Source organism: Dendronephthya gigantea, unplaced genomic scaffold, assembly GCF_004324835.1.
Source record: "Dendronephthya gigantea isolate DGI-Jeju-01 unplaced genomic scaffold, DenGig_1.0 000002F, whole genome shotgun sequence".
Classification (NCBI taxonomy): domain Eukaryota; kingdom Metazoa; phylum Cnidaria; class Anthozoa; order Malacalcyonacea; family Nephtheidae; genus Dendronephthya; species Dendronephthya gigantea.
This window is the reverse complement of record NW_021163012.1, coordinates 2541007-2562236: the sequence shown is the minus strand read 5'-3', so window position 1 is coordinate 2562236 and position 21230 is coordinate 2541007. Positions and strand designations below refer to the sequence as shown.

At 41.3% G+C, this 21230-nt stretch overlaps 4 protein-coding genes across 5 annotated transcripts; 2 read left to right on the top strand and 2 right to left on the bottom strand.

Moving 5' to 3' along the window:
• The first annotated feature begins 31 nt into the window (after positions 1-31).
• LOC114535651 (cysteine-rich protein 2-binding protein-like) lies at positions 32-2293 on the top strand. The gene has a single exon (XM_028556940.1). It carries the CDS (start codon positions 87-89, stop codon positions 2199-2201), a length of 2115 nt encoding a protein of 704 aa, XP_028412741.1. The 5' UTR covers positions 32-86; the 3' UTR covers positions 2202-2293.
• Positions 2294-2540: 247 nt separating this feature from the next.
• LOC114533743 (centrosomal protein of 162 kDa-like) lies at positions 2541-12236 on the bottom strand. 2 transcript variants are annotated; one of them, XM_028555340.1, is made up of 18 exons: positions 12058-12236; positions 11535-11762; positions 11336-11441; positions 11207-11255; positions 10603-10931; positions 9876-9934; positions 9518-9548; positions 9341-9445; positions 8759-8992; positions 7474-8489; positions 7117-7356; positions 6483-6677; positions 6239-6407; positions 5719-5970; positions 5181-5449; positions 4090-4964; positions 3418-3673; positions 2541-3191 (listed from the first exon to the last, which is right to left on the bottom strand). In XM_028555340.1, exons 1-18 carry the CDS (start codon positions 12139-12141, stop codon positions 2829-2831), a joined length of 4860 nt encoding a protein of 1619 aa, XP_028411141.1. In that variant the 5' UTR covers positions 12142-12236; the 3' UTR covers positions 2541-2828. The 2 variants fall into 2 exon arrangements, with proteins under 2 accessions (XP_028411141.1, XP_028411147.1); XM_028555346.1 differs by having other exon boundaries at positions 11207-11252.
• A 109-nt stretch (positions 12237-12345) lies between these two features.
• On the top strand, positions 12346-16472 carry LOC114533759. Its single transcript, XM_028555355.1, has 3 exons — positions 12346-12675; positions 12838-15231; positions 15670-16472. Exons 1-3 carry the CDS (start codon positions 12348-12350, stop codon positions 15933-15935), a joined length of 2988 nt encoding a protein of 995 aa, XP_028411156.1. The 5' UTR covers positions 12346-12347; the 3' UTR covers positions 15936-16472.
• A 249-nt stretch (positions 16473-16721) lies between these two features.
• On the bottom strand, positions 16722-18190 carry LOC114535970. The gene has a single exon (XM_028557312.1). The coding sequence runs from the start codon at positions 17831-17833 to the stop codon at positions 16982-16984; it is 852 nt and encodes a 283-aa protein (XP_028413113.1). The 5' UTR covers positions 17834-18190; the 3' UTR covers positions 16722-16981.
• Between the last annotated feature and the right edge of the window lie 3040 nt (positions 18191-21230).

Here is a 21230-nt window from a genome sequence, read left to right as displayed (position 1 = left end):
CGCTGCCATAGTTGTATTGCCGGCGCAAAAACAACATGGCCGCCCAAGCAGCGTGAATTAAATATATAGAATATTTGGAGGGAAAAATGGCTTTCGATGGGAATAAAGCTGATGTATCCAGTGTCGATGGCAAGAGTTCGTCAGAAAGGCAAAGCAAAGACGCTGTAGTGTGTTATTGTGCGAAAAATATAACTCCAAGCATGTTAACTTGTTTAAAATGTCAAAAACTATTTCATTCAACATGTCTGAAAAATGGTAGGCCAAGTAACTTCAAAGGCGACGTATTCTTTGAGTTTACTTGTGCGAACTGCTCCAATGTGGGTAAGGAAGAATGCAAACGGAAGGCGATGAACTGGCTTCAGGTCGTTTACTTGTCGTTATACAATTTGATATGCCGTGGAAGCGGAAGAAAAGGGTATTTTCGATGGAGGGACGATTTGTGTCAATTTATCGAACAAAATTGGAATATTTTTCACGTGGACAAGAAGAAGACATCTTCATGGTGTAGTACGGTTGCAGGAACGCTCTCCACAAATTGTCCGAAGATTTTCAAAAGCGGGCAAAAGGAGTTCAAGGAGGGTGGATGGTGGACATTGCAGGAGGTGCTCCCCCCGTCTGAGAAACCGGAGGTCATGACGCCTGGTTTGAATCCGAGGCGGAGAAAGAAAGGTGGGAATACGCGGACGGGGGAGGTGAAGGCGAACATAAAAAAGCGGAGAGTGGAGAAGGCAAATGATGAAATTTTGGAGAATGGAATGTTGGAGAAAAATCACAAAGCGGGTAAACTTTCTGAAAATGTTAAAATTTCAGAGTCCGAGAAAGAGCGTGGGACACAAGGGAATCGAGTTAACAGTGTTTCCGAAAGTTCTGACATTACCGAGCAGATCAACACATTCTTGGAAAGTAATGGCGATATCTCGGAATTGGACATTGGCGATATTGGAGCGATGGACGAGATCTTGGATAGTTTTGAGAACACGAGCGATGAATCGTTGCTTTCCAGTTTTACTCAAGCGAATGAAAACGCCGAGGCAAAGTTTGCAGATGTAGAGAAAACGACAAATGGCGAGGAGGAAGAAGAGAGTGTGATAGTTCTTGATCCGAAAGAGTTGAACACCAACCAACCATCGACCTCTAAGATGGAGATAAACAGTGATAGTGAAGGTGATGACAGCGATGAGGAGGTTGCTAGTCAGGCGAAGAATCTTCGGACTATGGAACCACAGGAAGAAAGATTACTACTGGAGAAATTAAACAAGATTGACTCCTCGAATCCAACAGCTAGGCGTTTGCGGCGGAAACTTATCATTAACCATCGAAAACGGCAATGTGGGTTACCTGTGTTCGATCTGGATAAAGTGATGCGAACTTCCATAGAGAGTGTTTCACATTACGTTCTACGAGAAGGTAAATGCACTCCTGTATTAAAACCATCTTTCCAGAACCAAGAACAGGAGCTGGTTGTTACCAAACCTCGGAAGACATCGCCTGTCAAACATGAGAGGGTATTAGATCGTTTCATGATGCAACCAGTTTCGCAAAAACCTGTCAAACAGGTTAGCTTCTTGGGTCGTCTGATTGGCTGCAATCCCCGGTCGGTGAACCGGGCCATAACGAGCCCGTACACCTCGCGGATTTTGAAACCTTTCATCCGGCGCGATTTCGAAGCGACGCCGTTGAAACTGAAACTATTGCGGGAAATCTGCACGTGGTTTCGGAAACGGTTTCCGGACCACGAGCTCCCCCCGGTCGAATTTGGTTCCATAGACTATTGCTACGTACAGCCGCATCACATTCCGGGGGTGAACGCGTTGTGCCGTGAATTTTTCTGGCCCGGCATCGATCTATCGGAGTGCCTTCAGTATCCCGACTTCACTTGCGTTGTTCTTTACAAGAAACTCATCATCGGCTGTGCTTTTATGGTGCCCGATGTGAAATACAACGAAGCTTACATTTCATTCGTTCTCGTTCATCCCGATTGGAGACGTGCAGGCATTGGTTCCTTCATGATCTACCATCTCATTCAAACGTGTTTGGGTAAAGATGTGACTCTTCACGTGTCTGCAAACAATCCCGCCATGTTGCTCTACCAGAAATTTGGTTTCAAACCGGAGAGATTCGTCGTTGGTTTCTACGACCGTTACTATCCTTCTGAAGGACTGGATTCCAAGCATGCGTTCTTTCTTCGTCTTCAGAGATGAGGGTGATGACGCCACCGCGTCGGAACTCTCGTGTTGCTCGCAATCAATTAATGTAAATCGTTGGGTTGAATTATCAACTGTAAAGAATGTTTCTAAACACTTGTTATTTATTTTATGAAATATTAAATACCATTTTCAATTAAACGTGTGTGTGATTCTCTTTGAGCTTTCACAATATATTATCGTGAAATATACATTGTCGACTTGAAGATCAAACATTTTCGAAATAAGGACTTGTTGGAAACTTGAAAGGCTTTTAAATTTTCGAATGGTCAACTATATTAGCTTGCAATACGCAGCAGTTAAAAAGTTGTATTCAAAAACCACCGATTCATTACGAAATAAGGGTCTTCGCGCGATGAGACACTTTTTAAACTTTACCTTGTATACTCCACGAGAAATATTTTCTAAGCTTATATCGCTATTCATGAGAGATTTGACGCTATTTAAAACACAAGTACCTGTAAATTTTACGAATGCGTTGGGTATAATGTTGGGTGAACTTTGACTGTGTCTACACGTATGGATGACAACCTTTCGATTCTATATTTCATTCAACTACTATCGTAAGACAATTGCTTTGCAATTTAGAGTTCATATTTGCATTCTTATTTACAGTACTATACATTACAGGTATTGGGAATGGCTGATTTTGCTCCGGGGTATAACCACTCCTTGTTGTCTTAGTTCTTCTAAAACCGATAAAATAGCTTCGAGTTCAACTCGGAAGCGCTCGGTCTCTTCCGTTTTCTTCCGCAATAACTCCCGCCATTTCCTCAGCACTTCGTCTTTTTCTACGTCGGCAGAAAGTCGGAGGTTTTGAATGATCATTTGAAGTTCGTTTTCCCGTCGGGCGTACCGGGTTTCCATCGCTTTTATTTTGTCTTCCAGCTGAGAATAATGCTGCATCTCCGGAGTATGGAATTGTTTGGCTTTCTTGAGATCTATCTTGAGCTGTCTAATTTCTTGATTGAGCACTTCTTCGTGAACCTAACAAATGAGATCGATAAGACTAACGAAACCTTGAATTTGCATAGACTTCAGGGTAAAAGTATAATACTATGTGTGTCTCAACATAATACTAATGTTGACAAAGACTAGCATTACTGCTAATATGTATTTGATGGCAATGCACCCACTTTATCATTTGAAGCAATCTATTCTGAAGGAACTGCCTCAAGGTTTTGGCATTTTTCCCCTTGTAATTAATCAGTACCTTCTTTGAAGCAAGTTCGGCTTCAGTTTCCGCGCTTTTTGCCAACTTGTCTTTTAGTCGTTCAATTACAATTTCCAAACTGGCAATTTTGTTTGTCATCTCGGAAAGCTTGGAGCGGGAATGTTGAGCAGCGTAATCTTGTTTTATATTCTCGATCTCTTGTCTGTGTTGTGCTTTTAGAGAGGACAGCTCGTCGTGTGAGGCCTCCCGCTCCTGCCTCGCTATACGTTCAACCTCAGCAAGTGATGCTTGGTAACTACACATCGAGAAATAGAGAACAGAAATGAGATGGTCAAGATGATGCTTACTGGACCTCTAGGAAGAACAGTTTAGAACTGATAGAGCTATCCAGTATAAATAAAGTTAGTTTAGTTTAGGTTTCCTCCTGTAGTAACACTGGATCAATAAGAGATGATGCTTACTGGACCTCTAGGAAGAACAGTTTAGAACTGATAAAGCTATCCAGTATAAATAAAGTTAGTTTAGTTTAGGTTTCCTCCTATAGTAACACTGGATCAATAAGAGACGATCCTTACTGGACCTCTAGGAAGATCAGTTTAGAACTGATAGGGCTATCTAGTATAAATAAAGTTAGTTTAGTTTAGGTTTCCTCCTGTAGTAACACTGGATCAATAAATTGTTTCATTATAAGTTAAATGACTATATACTCACCGGACTCGTTGTTGGTCCATCTCAACGGTCACCTGCGAAAGCTGTTCTCGTAACTGGCGGTTCTCTGAACCAAGAACATCCAATTTTTCGTGCGAGTTTTCTTGGATCACTCTCCTGGACTCGACTAGTTCTTTCTCAACGAGCATCTCTTGTCTTTGGTGTTGAAGCTGAGCACAGGTCGTCCGTAGCTCCTCAATCATACGATCCTTCTGATCACACACTTCATGTAAGCTCGTTAAACGGGCTTCGAAGTTCTTGTCAGTATCTCTCTGACTCTGATGTTCGGTAATTTGAGCTTGATTATCTGTGAGCGCACCTCGTTTGCTTTTTCTCTTTTTAGACGCATTTTTAACTTCAAGCTGCATGGCCACGTTCTTCCTCGCGTGCAGCGCGTCACGCAAACTTTTTATCTCCGCGTTGAGTTCCTGCGTTTTCCGTTCGTAAGCTTCGTGCGTGCTTTTCATTTCCGCGCTATGCTTTTGCGTTTTTCGTTCATGCTTATCACGTAAGTTCTCCAACTCTTTCTCAAGCGAGGAGGTCCTCGCGCGGGTTCGTGTATATGACGTCACTTTCTCGCGTTCGTCTTCCAACTCGCGTCGTAATTCCGTCACGTGATTGTCGTACTCCAATTGCATCGCGTTGTATTTCTGTTCCAAAACCCGAAAACTTCGCGCCCAGTCTTCTTCTCGTTCCTCTAACTCTTGGTTCAATTTCTTCACGTGGTTTTCCAGAAATGCATACGAAGGTCCTTGCTTTTTCGGAGTGTCTTCGGGTTTGAACGGCTTCCCGTCGCCAGGTGCCGACGAAGCGGCATAGATTAACGCGGGAATAGAGTTCGGATAACGGCGCTTGATTATTTGTTCCATCTCACGGATCTGAAAGAGATTTTTATTAATACGTTTTTTCAAAAGCAGAAAGGAATAGCTCGCTAGGGAAATGTTGGCATATGTCTTTCGAAAGCATGTTTCTTTCGCTAAAAAACATACGGGTATGTCGCATTAAGCAAACCATTTTTCTACAATTGAAAATCTGTCCTTGTGGCATGCAAACTGTTTCGCTACAACTGGAAATCTTCCCTTATTTAACAATACCTGACGCTCAAGATCTTGAATTCGTTTGGCGTCTCCAGCTCTTTCTTTGTCTTTCTTGTCTTTTTCCATGTTTATATTCCCTCGTTCTTTTTCCATTCTTTCCACCAAACCTCTCAATTCTTTGATCTCTTCATTCTTTTCCTTCAATATCGCCGCATCTTTATCCAACAGCTCCTGGTTTTCGACGTACCATGCGAGCTTTCTGTTCAACCTTTGGATTTCGCTCGCATGACCTGACTCCATGTCCTGTAGTGTTTGCGAGTTCGTGCCTGAGGAATGCCATCGACATTAATTGATAAGAGACAGGTCATAAAGTAAGGACGGGGGGAGGTGTGGCTGGAAAAAAAGGGGGTGGACCACCATTTTGAGCTTAGTTAAAGGGGTTGGTTATCCAAAGTTAAGAGCAATCGTATGGGTGGGCCATGTGAAGATAAGCAGAATTTTTTTTAAAGGAACATATTTGTGTTTTTATAATCTTGAATTCAATCTGAAGTACTCCAAGCTCCAGGCTTATAAATGATAAACAATGAATATTTACCAATGGCTTGATCGACTCGCTGAACAGCCTCATCTTTTTCTCTTTCCAACTTCTTGAGATCTTTTTCTAACCTTCTTTTATCACTCTCTAAAGTGTCCATCTCTTTTTTCATTTCTTGTTCATTTGTCCTGAGTATCTTCAGCTGTGAATGAAGCTGATGGATCCTCTCTGCCCCCATCGCGGCCGTACCACTGAGTTCAAATGTACCTTCTTTCCTCTCCAGCTTTTCCTTCAACACTGCCACTTCACTGGCTAAAAATAACAAACAAAATTTTATTTATACTGGATAGCTCTATCAGTTCTAAACTGTTCTTCCTAGAGGTCCAGTAAGGATCATCTCTTATTGATCCAGTGTTACTACAGGAGGAAACCTGAACTAAACTAACTTTATTTTTACTGGATAGTTCTATCACTTCTTATCTGTTCTTTCTAGAGGTCCAGTAAAGATCATCTCTTATTGATCCAGTGTTTCTACAGAAGAAAATCCGAGTTCTGTTACTTATTTTTCTTGTCTATTTACCTAGTTTTTGATTTTCTTTAAACATCTGTGCTTCAGCCGTCTTGGCTTTGACCTGTGCTTGTTTCAAATCTTCATACAAACGCTCATTCTCTTGTTGATAACCGGTGAGCAATTGATCCTGATCGCAAATTTCCTTCTCCAATTTTCGCAATTCTTCGTCTGACATTGACTGAAAAGAAGTGAATTTTTGGGTCTTTCGTTCTAAAAGTCTTCTAAAAGTCTAAAAAACATCTCAATATCTCACCTTCAAATTGGCAGTTTTTGATGCCCGTTTCTTGTCGTCAACATCTTTCAATCGGCTTTCTAAAACAAATACTTTCTGTTTCAAATCATTGATCTCTTTCTTGTACTGCAAACCAAGTGTCTGTTCTCGTCTGTTCCATTCCTTGTCCTTTCGGTTTAACTCGTCAATCAGTTTATCCTTTTCGTTACGTTCATCCTGAAATTAATAAAACTGAAGTTTTATTATCAACAGAACAGTTTAAAACTGATAGAGCTATCCAGGATAAATAGAGCTAGTTTACCTAGTTTAGGTTTCCTCCTGTAGTAAAACTGGATCAATAAGAGATGATCCTTACTGGACCTCTAGGAAGAACAGCTTAGAACTGATAGAGCTATCCAGTATATCAAAAAAGTTCGTTTCGTTTAGGTTTCCTCCAGTATTAACACTGGATCAATAAGAAATTATCCTTACTGGACCTCTAGGAAGAACAGCTTAGAACTGATAGAGCTATCCAGTATATCAAAAAAGTTCGTTTAGTTTAGGTTTCCTCCAGTAGTAACACTGGATCAATAAGAGAAGACCCTTACTGGACCTCTAGGAAGAACAGCTCAGAGCTATCCAACATAAAGTTTAAATATAAAATATTTCTTTCCACCTGCCACATTGCTTGCCAATGTTCAACCTCTTTCCGCAATGCTTGCTCTCGTGATATTCGGTTGGTCCTCGTGTCCTCTTCGGAGCCATCCTCGTACTCCACGAGTGACGTGTGTCCCTCGTGATCCTCGCGGTGTACAAAACTATTGAGATAGCTAGCAAACGATTCGACGGAGGCTATCAATTGAGTTGGCGATTGTTCTTGTATGTTTGCTTGAGGTTTATTCGGCACCCTCCTGGACTACAAGAAAAAATTCTCGAAATTACATTAGATCTAGTTTCTATTAGAATTGATAGCATGAAACTTGCATGAAACTCCCTGATTATGTCAACTTTTGGTCGCTATCTTAATTCTTACCCTCTCTTTCTGGCCCTTCAAACTTCCCGCTTTTCTCTCGCGTGAGGAACTCAATCCAGTTTTATCCTTCCATCCAAAGCGATCATCGACAGCCACGTTCCTACGGTCCCCAGAAATCCCCTGCTTTGCCCTAACTCCTCCTAATCTTCCCACCTTATCCTCCGTCTTCTTCCTACTTCCCCCTGGCGTAGCGCTTCTTGGTACGACTTTTGGCGAAGTCTTCTTCGTCGTCTCTCGTCGTCTTCCGCTCGGAGGTTTCGCGCCGTTTTGAGCCTCCCGTCGCTTCTTCACAATAGACTTAATACTCTTTAAACTCTCAGGAGGGGGAGTGTCCTCATCACTGGTGACCTCCCCCGGGAAAACATCTTCTTTCTTGGCTCCCCCCGTCTTAGGAGTACCTATACTAATATTCCTAGAAAAAATATCCTCGACGATCGCCTCCTCCAAGGTCTGCACGATATTTATCCCCCCCGACTGTGATACGGGTTGAAGACTAAAACCATGCATTTCATTAACATCATGGCCTTGCAAACCGGGGGGTTGACGATTTTCGGTATGGAACTCGAAGTTCTCTGACACCAAGCCGCCTGTGTATACGGGCGGGTCCCTTTCGTTTGGCAGCTCAAAACCTGTCGATCGACCGGACGGAAATCCGGTGTGACGGGTTTCGACGATGTCGTCACGGCCAAGAACAGGTTTGAAGGGATCTCTGATATCAGCGTTTCGTGAAAGAATAATTCCCCGTTGCTCTTGGGCGGAGCTATGAATGTCAGGGGGGAGATGCAGAGTTTGATTTAGCAGGGGGACGGAGGTAGAAGTATTAGAGCTGAGTCCTTTTGACTCGTTTGTTGCTATGGACGTGGCAACAGGATGAGAGACGGTGACTTCTTGATCTAATGGATCTGGATGTGAACCAACGGAGGTCACGTTTGGGGGAACACTCTGTGGAATGGGTGGTTTATTCGTCACTTTTTCTGGACTTTCTTTCAGATCAGGTTGGATTTTAGATGTATCATCTAAAAGTTAAAAAAGTCAAAATGGTTTACGTCTTGACTATGGTGGGTTTCAGTAATCACAGTCGCATCTCTAAATCTATACACTGCTCTATTAAACATTTCCTCTCACATAGATAACCATAGTGTCTTCAACAATCTAAGATTCACTCCGCCCTCTATACATTGTTCTCATATCACTTCTTCAGAAATAACTAAACACAGTGTCTTCAACACCCCCATTGCGGTCCCTTCTCTAACCCTGAAGCTTTTCTTAGGAATACCCCACATACCTAGAGGGCGAGCACTATCCCCAGTACTCTCCAAATCAGCGGCCTGCAGCGCTTGCTGTAGAGCGGCCAATTCACCCACACCAGAAGTATTTAGCAACTCGCTTCCAGTCTTCATGGCAACCTCGGCTCTCTCCTCTTCGACATCACTTTCGAAGCTTTCAGAATACTCGTGGTCGCCATCTTTGAGGGCGTCATCATCACCAGGTTTGACTTCATCATCGCCCGACAGAGGTTCTAAATACAGTCAAAAGAAACTAAGTTTGATTCACATGTGCAATAAAGGTTCTGCCAGCCTTTCTGTGGAAAAGAACCTATATTACTAGTGGTGGAATTAGTAGAATTATTTAATGATTAAAGACATTCAACTACCTATGTCAAATCGTACAAAGTGGGTTTAAATTTTTATGCTAAAACAATAGTTATATTTACACGTATTAATAAGCTAAGATTGAATTACTTTGAACTATAATCTAAAAATAACCATAAAAAAAACTGAATGTGGACTTATAAATATTATCCAGTTAATAATCATAATGGTTTTAGGATAATTGATATTTCGACAAGACTTGCTCTACTACCCACCCGTGACTTCAGAAACAGGAACGTCGATGTGTTTTTGTCTGATCTGCTTTATCTTCTCGCGTTGAGCTGTTCCTACCGTGGAGTCGAGGGAGTCCATCAATGACACTAGAATCATCGCGATATAAACTTTAAATATTGAAACTCGGGGAGGAAAGTGGAAATTAGGTGTTCGCTTACCTTTTGATAGCATGGATGGTTTCAGTGAATTCTACAGAAATAATTATATATTTTTCTTATAATATTGCAAGCTTCGATCTTTACTTTGAGATGAAGAAGCCATATAATTACTGCATTATCCCAAGCATACCATGTACCATACCATGTACGATAACATACCATGTACGATACCGTACCGCACCATACCATCAAGATATGCCATACCATTTTACAACATACAAAATTATTTTACAAATTTTACAATATACACCATGGTATATACCATACAACATTACAGCACATCATATACCAAACAATTCCATCATACCAATACCATTCGAAAAACATCCATGTGAAAGCATACTCTATGGTATCATACCTTATCAACTGAAGGTTTAGCGAGTTCTTTACTAGGAGACATAACACCAGCAGCAGTTCCTGAAATGCAAAACAACCAGGGTTATAAATTAAGCCTAACCTGGTTTCTCCAGCCCTGCTATGGTCTCGCGGACAACAAATGCCGTGTCTGTATGAAACTTGATCATACCAATTTCATCGTTTGTGGTAATCTCGTCCACTTTTCTCCCTCCCCAGAGCCAGTTTGGCCAAAGATGTGACAAAAATGCAAACACCATGCTTATGAGACGACCATATGCACTGGTATTTAATGTTTCTTTTCACGATCGGAAATTCACGGTTGCGTTGTAATTAGCGAATTTAAATTGTTCTAATTGCAATAATGACGTCATCAAAAAAGTTCGTCGAAGCGCGAGCACGCGGGTGCTTCTCGCTAGCACGGTCAGGTCTACCAGCATGGATCTTTGGACACTTGGTATCTTAGAGATACAAACTACGACAGTTTGTCGTAGAATAATACCTACACTGGACTATCGTAAGAAATCGTTTTCAGACAAACCACGACATTTTATTGTAGAATACTACGTTTGAGATATCTTTTTTAGATAGGTGGTTCAGATACAACCCACAACAGCTGATTTTAGAATAATACTACCCACATGGGGACCATCAGGTTTAAGGTATTTCTAGGTAGTTCAGTGCATACATACAGTACAGTAATATGTACAATATAATGAGTATATATACACCTGTTGCATTGAAAATTGAGTCCCCTAACTCCACTCCAGTGGCTTGAAGATCATCGTCGGCTCTTACTTGATCAGTACCGGTAACGCTTGATTCTTCATCCAGCATTTCGTTCAATTTGCCATAATCTAGATTTGATTTCTCATCCTCAAGTTTTTTAAAAAACTCCAGTTTTTCTGCTAGTTCATTCTGGGTGTTCATGCCAGTCTCTGTGTTCAGGCTAGGATCATTGGCATCCAGCTTCTCCGGTAGTCTCTGAGAAGGTGATGATGTTGGAGAGCCAGAGGGTTCAGTGTAACTGAATTTCTCTTGGATCTCATCAATATTTTGGCTACAACATGGTTGGAAAGAGTTAATCCTCTGATCATGCAAAGCAAGGTTTTAAAAGTTCATGAAGACGGGTTGAAACTTGAAACAGGCTTGATACAACTGGTCCCTGGTGCATAGTTAACTGCCTTATTGGCGGGGGGTATGTTAATATATATTCATGTTTACTTACTGTTGTTCTAAACAGTTTTTTTAATGGGGATAAGATGAATTGAGCTTCTAGCTAAGGTGCTAAAAGAACCATTTCAAAACATATATAGTAACGTAGTAACCATTCACCTTTCAATGTCAGACAGTTTATCCACATCGTCATATTGCTTCCCACCTGCTGTGATTATAAAACAAGTGCACCTTACCAAAACAGAGCTTTTGAAAAAAATCAATGAAAAATATCTGATGACAACTAACCAACATCATCTAAGCTATCTTTGCTCATGGTCACTGAAACCCCAGGATCAACTGGTGGATCTTGCCTAAATCCTCCATAATCTTGATTACTTCCTGCGGTTTTTGCCTGCAACAAGTAAATAGGTTAAAAAACAAATGCCGTACATTGTATTAAACAACATTGGTTGTCTTAAAATGATCAACACATTCATGATCATACTTGGTGTAACTCTGGTTCATCATCCTCAGGGATCTCCACCTCTTCTTTGACTGTTGGTGTCTTAAACCAACTTTGGGCAACATCCGTGGATTTGGGGTCGTCCTCCACACTACTGTCCCACCAGGGCTTGGTGGATTTCAAGGGAGCTTTCTGTCCTCGATTGAGATCTTGCCTTTTTGTACCAGGGGATTTGGTTCGGGGTGAACTAAGGGACTCTTCAGAAAGGGACTGGAAAATACAGTTGACACTACTTTATTACACTAAGAATGAATTCATACATTACATTGAGGTTTATATACAACAACATATCAATAGGTAGATGAGAATTGGACATATTTCAAAGTAGTTTTTCTGCTGCTGCAGTGTCAGGAAACGAGACTAAAATTTAGTTTGAGAAGAATAAGTGTATGAGAATTAGACATATTCAGAGCAGTTTTTCTACCGCTACACAGGAAACGAGTCTAAAACTTGGTTTAAAATGAAATAACAAGTGCTCCCTAATGTCACTACATACATCACAAACCTCATTGAGAAATTGTTCAAATTCTTCGTCCAAATTTCTATTCGACTCACGGAGACGGTTTCTAAGATTGTCCCATTTGCTCATGCTTCAATTCTGCGAGCTTAGCGTACATTTAAAGCAAAAGAAATTGCAAAAAATACAATAAATTGTACGATATTTTTGTTCCTCAAAACTGAGCAAAAATACAAAACAATAAAAATATAAATATTCCGCGGCTTGGTAACCAGGCCAGCCTGTTTCGACCAATCAAATTCGTCCATTTCGACGAAGCTAAATCAAATATTTTCAAAATGGCGAACACTCGAACAGTAGAAGGGGTGGCTTTATCGGGAAAAACTAGGAAGAAAACCAGTGTATTTTGGAGTACTGTGCCTGAAAAGGAGCAGTTTATAAATGTTCAAGTACCGGGGGTTGCGATGGGTGGTTTTACGGATACAAGAAAGGATTCGCATGCGCAGAAATTTGCCCAAGTGGTGCAAAAGTCAAAGTCAGATAGCGCTATTTTGAATACACGTAATGACCCTCTGACCGTAAACAAACAAGAAAAAAGTTCCCAGAGAATTGCGACGAAGCAAAATGATTTTTTGGGTAAAAAGGATGCCTCTAGCCTTTTAAAAGGTATTTATGCTATAGAAACCGTGATTTTAAGGGCGTATTTTTGCGCCAAGTTGTGGGAATAATATTCGAGACCTATTTTATAATTGGTTCCTTCTTTGGCACTTGGTTATATTTCCTATGTTGTTTATGAAATCACATGTTTATTTACACGTTTATTTTTAGGCGCTACTTCGAGTGATCAACTTGCAAACATGTCAAGCTTGTCAGAGAGCGGCAATCCCAGACGAGCTTCGTTGAAGAACTTAAATGTTGAGGACAAGAAGAGAGTCGCGAATCTGATAAAGGAACTTGCAAAAACTGGCGAGGAGAGGGAACTCGCTCTTGAACGATTGCAGGAGGAACGAGTGTCCTTTGAAGAGCAGCTTGGTGCCATACAAGAGGAGCAAACAGTGTTGAAACAAGAAAGAGAATCGTTGAAACAGCGATTGGAAATTAGCGAAAAGCTTTTGAAGAAATATCAAAATGAGCTGAAGGATGTTAAGAGCGAGAAAGAAGAACAGGCGAAGATCTTTAAGAAAAGGCTTCAAGCACAACCACAGGGTACACAAACATCGCCTTCAGTTGAAGTATTAAGCAAAGATGTTACAGCCAAGTCCCGAAAGCGTCCTATGAAGAAAACCCACGATGATAGGAATTCTCATCGTGGTCGGATGCAATGGGGTGCCCCACAAGTACCAGTTTATTCTAACCGTCTTTTTGATGTAAAAGTCAGCGATATTGAATACGAACAGAATAGTGAATCACAAAACGTAAGTGGGGAGTATCAACGGTCCGGTGTTTCTGAGAATAGCGGCTTGCACGAGTTATATTTGAGAGAGTATTCCTTGCAACTACGATTACAAGAACAGCAGATCGAGATACAACGACAGCAGGTTCAGTTACAACAACAGTTGCAGCTACTGCAACAACAACAGCAGGTTCTACCATCACAGGGTACTGTTCAGCAAAGTCATCAACATCCTCAGCAACAGGCAGCAAAACAAGACCCAGATGAACACAAATATCCCAGCCGGAAGCCAGACCAATTCACAAGATCAGAAGATTGGTCAATGCATGCTGACCAACATGAAGAAGACGCCGAACAAAAACGATCGCCATTGACTCAGCCAGAACCACACGACCAGTTCACTAAGTTGCATCAACCAGATCCAAAAAATAACGAAACATTGACTATGCATTCTCCAAGTCAACAAACCAATTTGGTACAGAAACGAACATCGGATTCGAAATGCCGACATATTGAGGCAAATCATGAGGCAGATACTGTACCGCATGATCACTTAGATTCATTTTCACGATCACGACGAAATACCCCGAATCGCCATGTGCATGTGATGGAAAATTCGAGACACGAGAATGAAGCTGTACTTCACAAACATGGTGAACCACAAACTAAGGAGACATCATACAGAGGTGGTAGTCCACCTTCACATAACCACCACCATCACCTGGCACATAATGGTGGCACAAATTCATCTGTTGGAGGATATGATACCAGCAGGAATAAAGGAACTGAAACTCATCATTCGAAACATCGTCATGTGAGCAACAGGAGATCCAGTAGCGAACACAGAAAAATAGATCATATCAACCACATTGACCTCAACAATAATGAAGAGTTCAAGCCAAAATCTACGAAACAGGGGAATCATCTTCATGATGTGAATGGCAATATTGTTCAGGACCATTCACGAGTGTACGTATCTGATTCCTGCAGTGATACGGGTGATCAAACGGACATGGAGCATCACTGCAGGTCACATCAACCTTGCCATTGTGGATACTACCATGAACAAACCAAACAAGACTTACCAACCTCAGATTGTGATTATCCCGTGTCAAAGCACGTTCATTACCGAAGCATACCTCAGCACGATCTAAGCAAGACTTCATCTGATAATATCGACCACCACAAGGATAAGCCCCATCCGGCTCAGAAGAATTACCACACACGGAGACACCCCATTTCACCAAAAAGGAATAATAGTTACTATCAAAAATCAATACACTACACTGAGCATGAAGTAGTACCACCATTAGGTCACCACCACGACAGCGAGTATCTCCACCATCACCGTGGTACATGTGAGGAACATTCGTTACAACAAACTGCCCATCATACACCACACTATGGCAAACACAAGCATGCAAATGAAACAGCATTTGACGATGTTACTTACCAAGCCTCCCAGACAACCAGCAGTCAACATGAACCTACAGAACGCAGAGTCCACGTGCATCACCCATTAGACACCTCGAGAAACACCAAGCCACTGTCATCGGGACATGCCCAAGAGTACGATTACCTCCCTTCAGGCGGACTTCGCCAACAAAGAACACAAGAAAATCAGGATAAATCGAAGGATTTATTGGACGATTATATTCATAACTATCAAACTGCAGGTCAATATAACACAGAATCCAACCCAGATTATCCCAGAAAGAAGATCAACAAGAATCCGACAAAGAGGAAGACATCCAGATTGAAGAAAGTAGAAAACGATGATGTTTTTCCTCCGACAAATTATACTACCAGACGTCAACCTACATACGAAGGCAAGTATGAAGCGTATTCTCAGTCTGCATGAGCCGTGTCATGTGTTTGGTACATGGCGTGGCCGTTACTGTACAATATTTTCTGTCTTCTTTTCTCGACTGTCACTCCTGCTAGATAGTATTCAATTCTTCGTATTATGATCTCGGCTTGACTTCCCACTTGTGCAAGTTTATGCTTAGGTGAAGTTTGACTGTGCTTGAAATTTGCTGCCAAAGAGATGCAAAAGAGGCTGTCTTGAATGACCATGCACCCTTTGAGTAATTGGATGGTCATAACATTATCTGTTTCTCTTCATCTTTTTCTTTCACATTACTTTGTTCTTCAAGTTATTCATCCCTATCTTTGTGATTTGATGTAGAGGAGAACCCCAGACTTTTTTCTTCGACATTACTTTGTTCTTCAAGTTATTCATGCCATATCTTTGTGATTTGATGTAGAGGAGAACCCCAGTTACTCATTGTACAGGCCAAACATTCACGAGACAAAGTCCACAAGAAGCTATATCCAGGAACGGCATCGAGATTCGGCAAACGAGAGTTATCCCGATTCTTTAGTAGAGATCGTAGAGGATCTTGAGGTACACACAGGATATGAGGGATACTCAGGAGAGACGCGGGATATGTGCTCGACAGACGAGCGGGAATATGACAGTAACGAAGAAGAAAGCACTATACTTGATAATATATTTTTTCTTAAGAGATAGACTAATGTTGACCATAGTTCGGTCTGAAGAAAAATTTAACTTGGGGAATACAAGCAACGGAAACTGGTATCAACGGGTGTTATTAGCGAAGATGTGACTTACAGCGTTCATAGATTTTATTCTTTTGTAGAGATAATTTTAACCGCGCCGAAATCAACTTTTTTTGGTTTCAGATGGCTGCGTAGGTGGCTGGTGTTTGGGCCGTTATTTATTCAATGAGAGCGCTCACGAGTGGTCTTGGAAAATACTTGTCCCGACCACACAGCCTCTTAAACTGTACATCGACTCGACAAAACAGTCTATTCATTGCTGTAATTCCAAACTTACGTACAAACTAAAAACGTTTCAAGATTAAATTAAACCGCTTTATGTACACATATATTAGAATATGTTTAAACATTGCCGTCTGTTGACGTTGTACACTTGTACATGTTTATATATAGCTAATACTTAAACCACATGGCATATGCAAATTCAATTTACGTACGTAGACTAGTAGCGTTGTAAAAATAACCGATATTTCCAAACGTAGGCTTAAACTGATCTATTTTTAGCAGGATAAAGCGATATTTCGATTCTTAGATAAATATACGATTCTCATAACCGCTGGTGCGAGCGTTATCGATGAAAATACAGGAAATATTGTTACTTCTCAAATTGTTACAAATTTCGGGCACAGTTGGCTCGCTTGATTGGAGGCAAAGTGGCACTTGGCGCCAACACATTTGGGCCGCATTTCGAGCATATCAAATGCTTGATAAGATAAAAACCCACACGAAACTCTCGATTGATTTATTAATAAATATCTATTTACATTTTGATATTGAAAACAAAAACGGGGATCTGCTTATGTAAGGTCGATTTATAATGACAGGAAAATGTTGTGTAACCCTTTCAATGATGTCGAATTTACATAGGACCGGAAATCTTTTCTGTTCCCTCCCCGTTTCTTTTGAAACAATCCATGTATTTATTGGAAGATTGTCTGCAGTCACAGGCGGTATTGTCGAAAAAACCCGCATATTACGATGTCATTCGGTCGAAATTCACGATATATCTATCAAGTCTACTTCCTGAAGAATGTCCGTTTTTCTTGTTATTGCTGGGCTTGATGAAGGACTGGGCACAAAAGCTGGGTTCACAAACACTTTATTGAAGTCTACAATTCCCTTATCCACTTTGGGAGAAGAAACGGGACTCTCTGTCTTCGGACTACCAACTTGTCGCATGGCAGGACTGAGAGGTGAAGGCGATCCAGTGTCGCTCAGTTCTCCACGTGGAGATGAGTTGCTGTTCCTTCGTAGTCTGTTACTCGCTTTGAAAGACAGCCTGCGAAGGAGGCCTTTAGCCTCGCGACGGTCGATCGGCTTCGCCGAGCTCTCTGTTTCTAAATCTGGCGTGTTAAGACGGCCGACGGACGTTCCTCCGTCGGAGAAAGCACCACTCGATTCGAGCTCCGACTCATGCAGGCTTTCGGCGTCTGAGCTGAGCTGTGATTCAGAAGACAGCGTACGAGTGCGGTTGCTTTCTCTTGGGACGTTCAACTCCACAACACGGTCTTTCGAAGACGCCAACATGATTTGTGAAATCCATTGTTGTCGATGAAAGGCAGACGAGCATTTGAGCTTGTACAGAGAGTTTCCTCCCACGACTAACTTGAATCGAAAATGATAGTTTCTTCGTTGAAGCAGTTCACAACGTGTCTCGCTTGAAAGTTCGATGCTTTTCATAGCTTCTTCACCGCTTTCCTCGGAACACTCGTCGGAGTACAACAAAATACGATTGTCGCGAATGGCAACCCAATACTCAACCCAGTTATTCTTGCCTTCTTCCACCTTTAGATAGCCGGAATGCGAATTGTCGTTCGGTCCGTGGCCGTTCAACAACGATTCGTGCATTCTGGTTTTCAATAACAAGCTGTCTGTAATCACGCACAATAAGCTGTCAAACAAGCTACAATTTATTCAAATTTAACAAGATGAATGTTTGGGATCCACCGGTCACTATGTGTATCATTTGACAATCACATAAACACATGAATAACCAATCAGACTCGCTGTGGTTTCAAACCGTTGCTAAAATATTCCCTCTCGTTGCAGACGGCGGAGCTGGACAAATTCTTGTGCATTATTTTGGTCGGATAGTTACGTCATATGGCGGCGTTGAGCTCGAGTGGGTCTTTGTTTTTGTCAGCCCTGCTTTGAACAGTTCCGATGATGATAGGAAATGAGTTTGGCGCTCAGAAAAAAAACAAAGTGTTTTTGTACTTCTATATTTCTCTTGTATTTCTCATCAATCGTAAACCTCAAAGAGAAGTGTATATTTTCAGTAAATGATAAACTGATTGGGATGTGTGATAAAATATATTAAATGTATCCAAAATACGTGAATCGCAGGTGTGTTTCATCTGATTACAGCATAACGCAATATGAAATAATAAAGTGTAATAATCATTGTACAATACATGAGATCTACGCAGGACATTCTGGGACAAAAAGGTACAAGGCTAGTGGGGGCAAAACATAGCTATATAAATGCCCACTTACACTTGCGATTTTGGCTGCGATTTCCCCTTTTGATTGATGTGAACGAGTGAATTAGTTACCAATGCTCTGATGTATGAGCTCATATTTGAACATCAGTAACTAATTAACTCGTTCATGTCTATCAAAGAAGAAAATCGCACATAAAATGGCAAGTGTAAACGATCTAAAAAATCATTTTGCGTAAACACTAAAGTGTGTCAGTTTCTGACTAAACAGCTCGATCAAACGATTTTCGAAAGCAACAAGTTTAAATGGTAGAAATTTTATTTACGTTTCTTCGCTATAACTAGTGATAAGTACATATCGTGTCGAAGTGGCCAACGATAGAGCTCAGTATACAAATGAATATTTCATTTGAATGCATACATATATAGTTCACGGTTATAACGTCTTTATGTTCAAGTTTTCTATCAGGATATCGGTTCATTGTCTATTTGGGTGATGGATCTATGTGTTTGGAATATCCTATTTAGGTCCTCGAAACACGACGACATCTGGCGATTCTGCCTTCTTCCCGCCGGAGCAGCGTTTGTTTATGAAAAACGTCTGTCGTTTTTTTTTTACACTCGTTCTCCGATAACTACGAAGAGTTTTTCTCGGCCGCTTCATTTGCACGAGGACTATTTCGTTTCTGGGTTTGTCCACCGTGAAGAGGAGCTCGCGGGACAACAGCGTTGCCGATATCTTTGGCTGCAACTGTCTGTCTAACAACCGTCTCTTCTCCTGCGCTAGGCAGCAGCTTTAGCTCCGGGCTCATGGTCTTAACTAAACAGTTACCGTAGGAAAGTCTTTATAGGAAAGTCTTTTAATTTCACAAGAAACCCTTTACCACGACTTTCTGACTCTGCAACGGGCAAGCACGTCTAAATGAGCTCGTAGCAAGCCAGCCTGTAGGTCTTGACCATTTGAAAATGATATTTGTGTAAAGACTTCTTCGTGGTCTCGCTCGATTCTGCTTCGATGAAGACCCTTTTCTCGATTTCTCGACATATCGCATGGCGTCTACCGGATTGTCCGACGATCTCCAAAACCTCCAACTCTTTTGATTGCTTCGCGCGCTTCCCCCCAGAGCTCAGTTTTGTTTTGAACTTGAAGAAAAAGATCTTCGAGGTTTTGCACGTTGATAGTTCGCTATCGTTGCAAAGCTTCGTGTAGCGACCGGGTTCATTCTTCTTGCAAACGGCGCTCATTTTTCGTCCTTGACTGCACACAAAATGTAGTAACTCAAACCTTGGCGACTCTTATCAACTGACTGACTGCGTTGAATTACCGTAGGTTATATTGCCATCGGTCAACGGTGACGCGTCGTCAGCCACCTGTTTTGTCTGCGCGGGTCACGTTCCATCTTCGCATGGCTAAAATTACTCGCGTTAATGAGCGACGCTTACATAACTTCTGCATTGTCTACGTGCGAGGGCGTCGCAAGTGTATATTACAATAATCGTCATTTGGACAAATTGTTACATGGTTCACAATGAGTGATAATCATCTAATCCTTAATCTAATCCTCTAGGGTTAGTAGTTTGTTAGGGAGTATGGCCAGGATTAGGATTGAAGGTGAATTCGTGCGTGGATTCTGAAGACGGGATTACTACCCACAGGTTGCAGAACGTCTTCACTGAGACAATTCCACGCTGTACGAAGACCTAAAGGCCTGTTTACATGGAGCGAGTTATCCCGGCTAGGCGAGGTGAAAACTGCATATAATGAAAAACTAATGAGGTAAAGCCTTTGATGTGATGCGCTTTTTATCTCGTCTAGCCGGGATAACTCGCTCCATGTGAACAGATCGAACAGGCCTCGATATATTTTTAAGATAATTTATTTAACATATCGCTTCAGGAGCAAAGGAATCCTTCAACTTTGAGAACTATCTGCCATCGTGCACTTGCTCCCTAATTGAGGGCGCAAAAGATACGTCGAAGTTACTGCGTGGGGTTAATCTAGTTCTATTCAAGAATTGAGATTGAAAATTAAATGAAAATACTAAATTGAGCCTTGGTAAATAAAGAAAAAGCTTTCGTTGGCAAAACAAACATGCATTTATTCATCGTCTCGATGGGACACGTTTCGCCCTCAATATTTATTCTTACCAATACAACATCTTCATGTCAAAATACTGGCTCCGCCCCAGTGCTCAGAGCTATCAAACTGACCCATTTCCGAGCAGGGTTTCCACAACTTATATTTGCGTATACGTTTGACTTCATATAGAGGGATAACAATGACAAAAACGAGACACAAAGAACTTTTGAAGCCCGCATATATATAATTTATACTATTTATATGACTGATACCTCCTCCCTCCATCAGTTGTTATAAGAAAGAAAATTTTCTTCAATTGCGGGAGCCTGGAAGTTATTAATTACCTCCGCCAGCAGGTTATGTAATCATCTGAGTTTGTTGTATGTGTGTGTATGTGCGTGTGTTTGTCTGTGAGCACGATAACTTGAAAAATACCAAACATAGTCGTAAAAATTTTTTGGAATGCATGCATTTCCATTGGTCAAGGAAGAAGCGATTAAAATTTGGTTGAATTTGGGTAAAAATTGAACGAGAAATGAACAAATGTTTGTCTTCCTTTTCCTGATTACTATTCAAAAAAAATATGAAAGCATGTTCGTATTAAACAATAATAAACAATAATAACAACGAGTATCGCGGTGCATGGTGGAGGTATGCATGCAGTCTCTGAGAGCCCTCGAGCTCTAGTATATACCTATATATATATATAGTTTGATGCAGAAAC

Bases quoted from the DNA above. Each gene is read 5' to 3' on its own strand.
- LOC114535651 (XM_028556940.1), top strand. From the start codon at position 87: ATGGCTTTCGATGGGAATAAAGCTGATGTATCCAGTGTCGATGGCAAG.
- LOC114533743 (XM_028555340.1), bottom strand. From the start codon at position 12,141: ATGAGCAAATGGGACAATCTTAGAAACCGTCTCCGTGAGTCGAATAGA. The intron at 7,357-7,473 runs GTAAGAATTAAG...TTTTTCTTGTAG, and splicing joins TGAAGGGCCAGAAAGAGAGG to TCCAGGAGGGTGCCGAATAA. The intron at 6,408-6,482 runs GTGAGATATTGA...ACTTCTTTTCAG, and splicing joins CAAAAACTGCCAATTTGAAG to TCAATGTCAGACGAAGAATT.
- LOC114533759 (XM_028555355.1), top strand. From the start codon at position 12,348: ATGGCGAACACTCGAACAGTAGAAGGGGTGGCTTTATCGGGAAAAACT. The intron at 12,676-12,837 runs GTATTTATGCTA...GTTTATTTTTAG, and splicing joins TGCCTCTAGCCTTTTAAAAG to GCGCTACTTCGAGTGATCAA. The intron at 15,232-15,669 runs GCAAGTATGAAG...GATTTGATGTAG, and splicing joins ACGTCAACCTACATACGAAG to AGGAGAACCCCAGTTACTCA.
- LOC114535970 (XM_028557312.1), bottom strand. From the start codon at position 17,833: ATGCACGAATCGTTGTTGAACGGCCACGGACCGAACGACAATTCGCAT.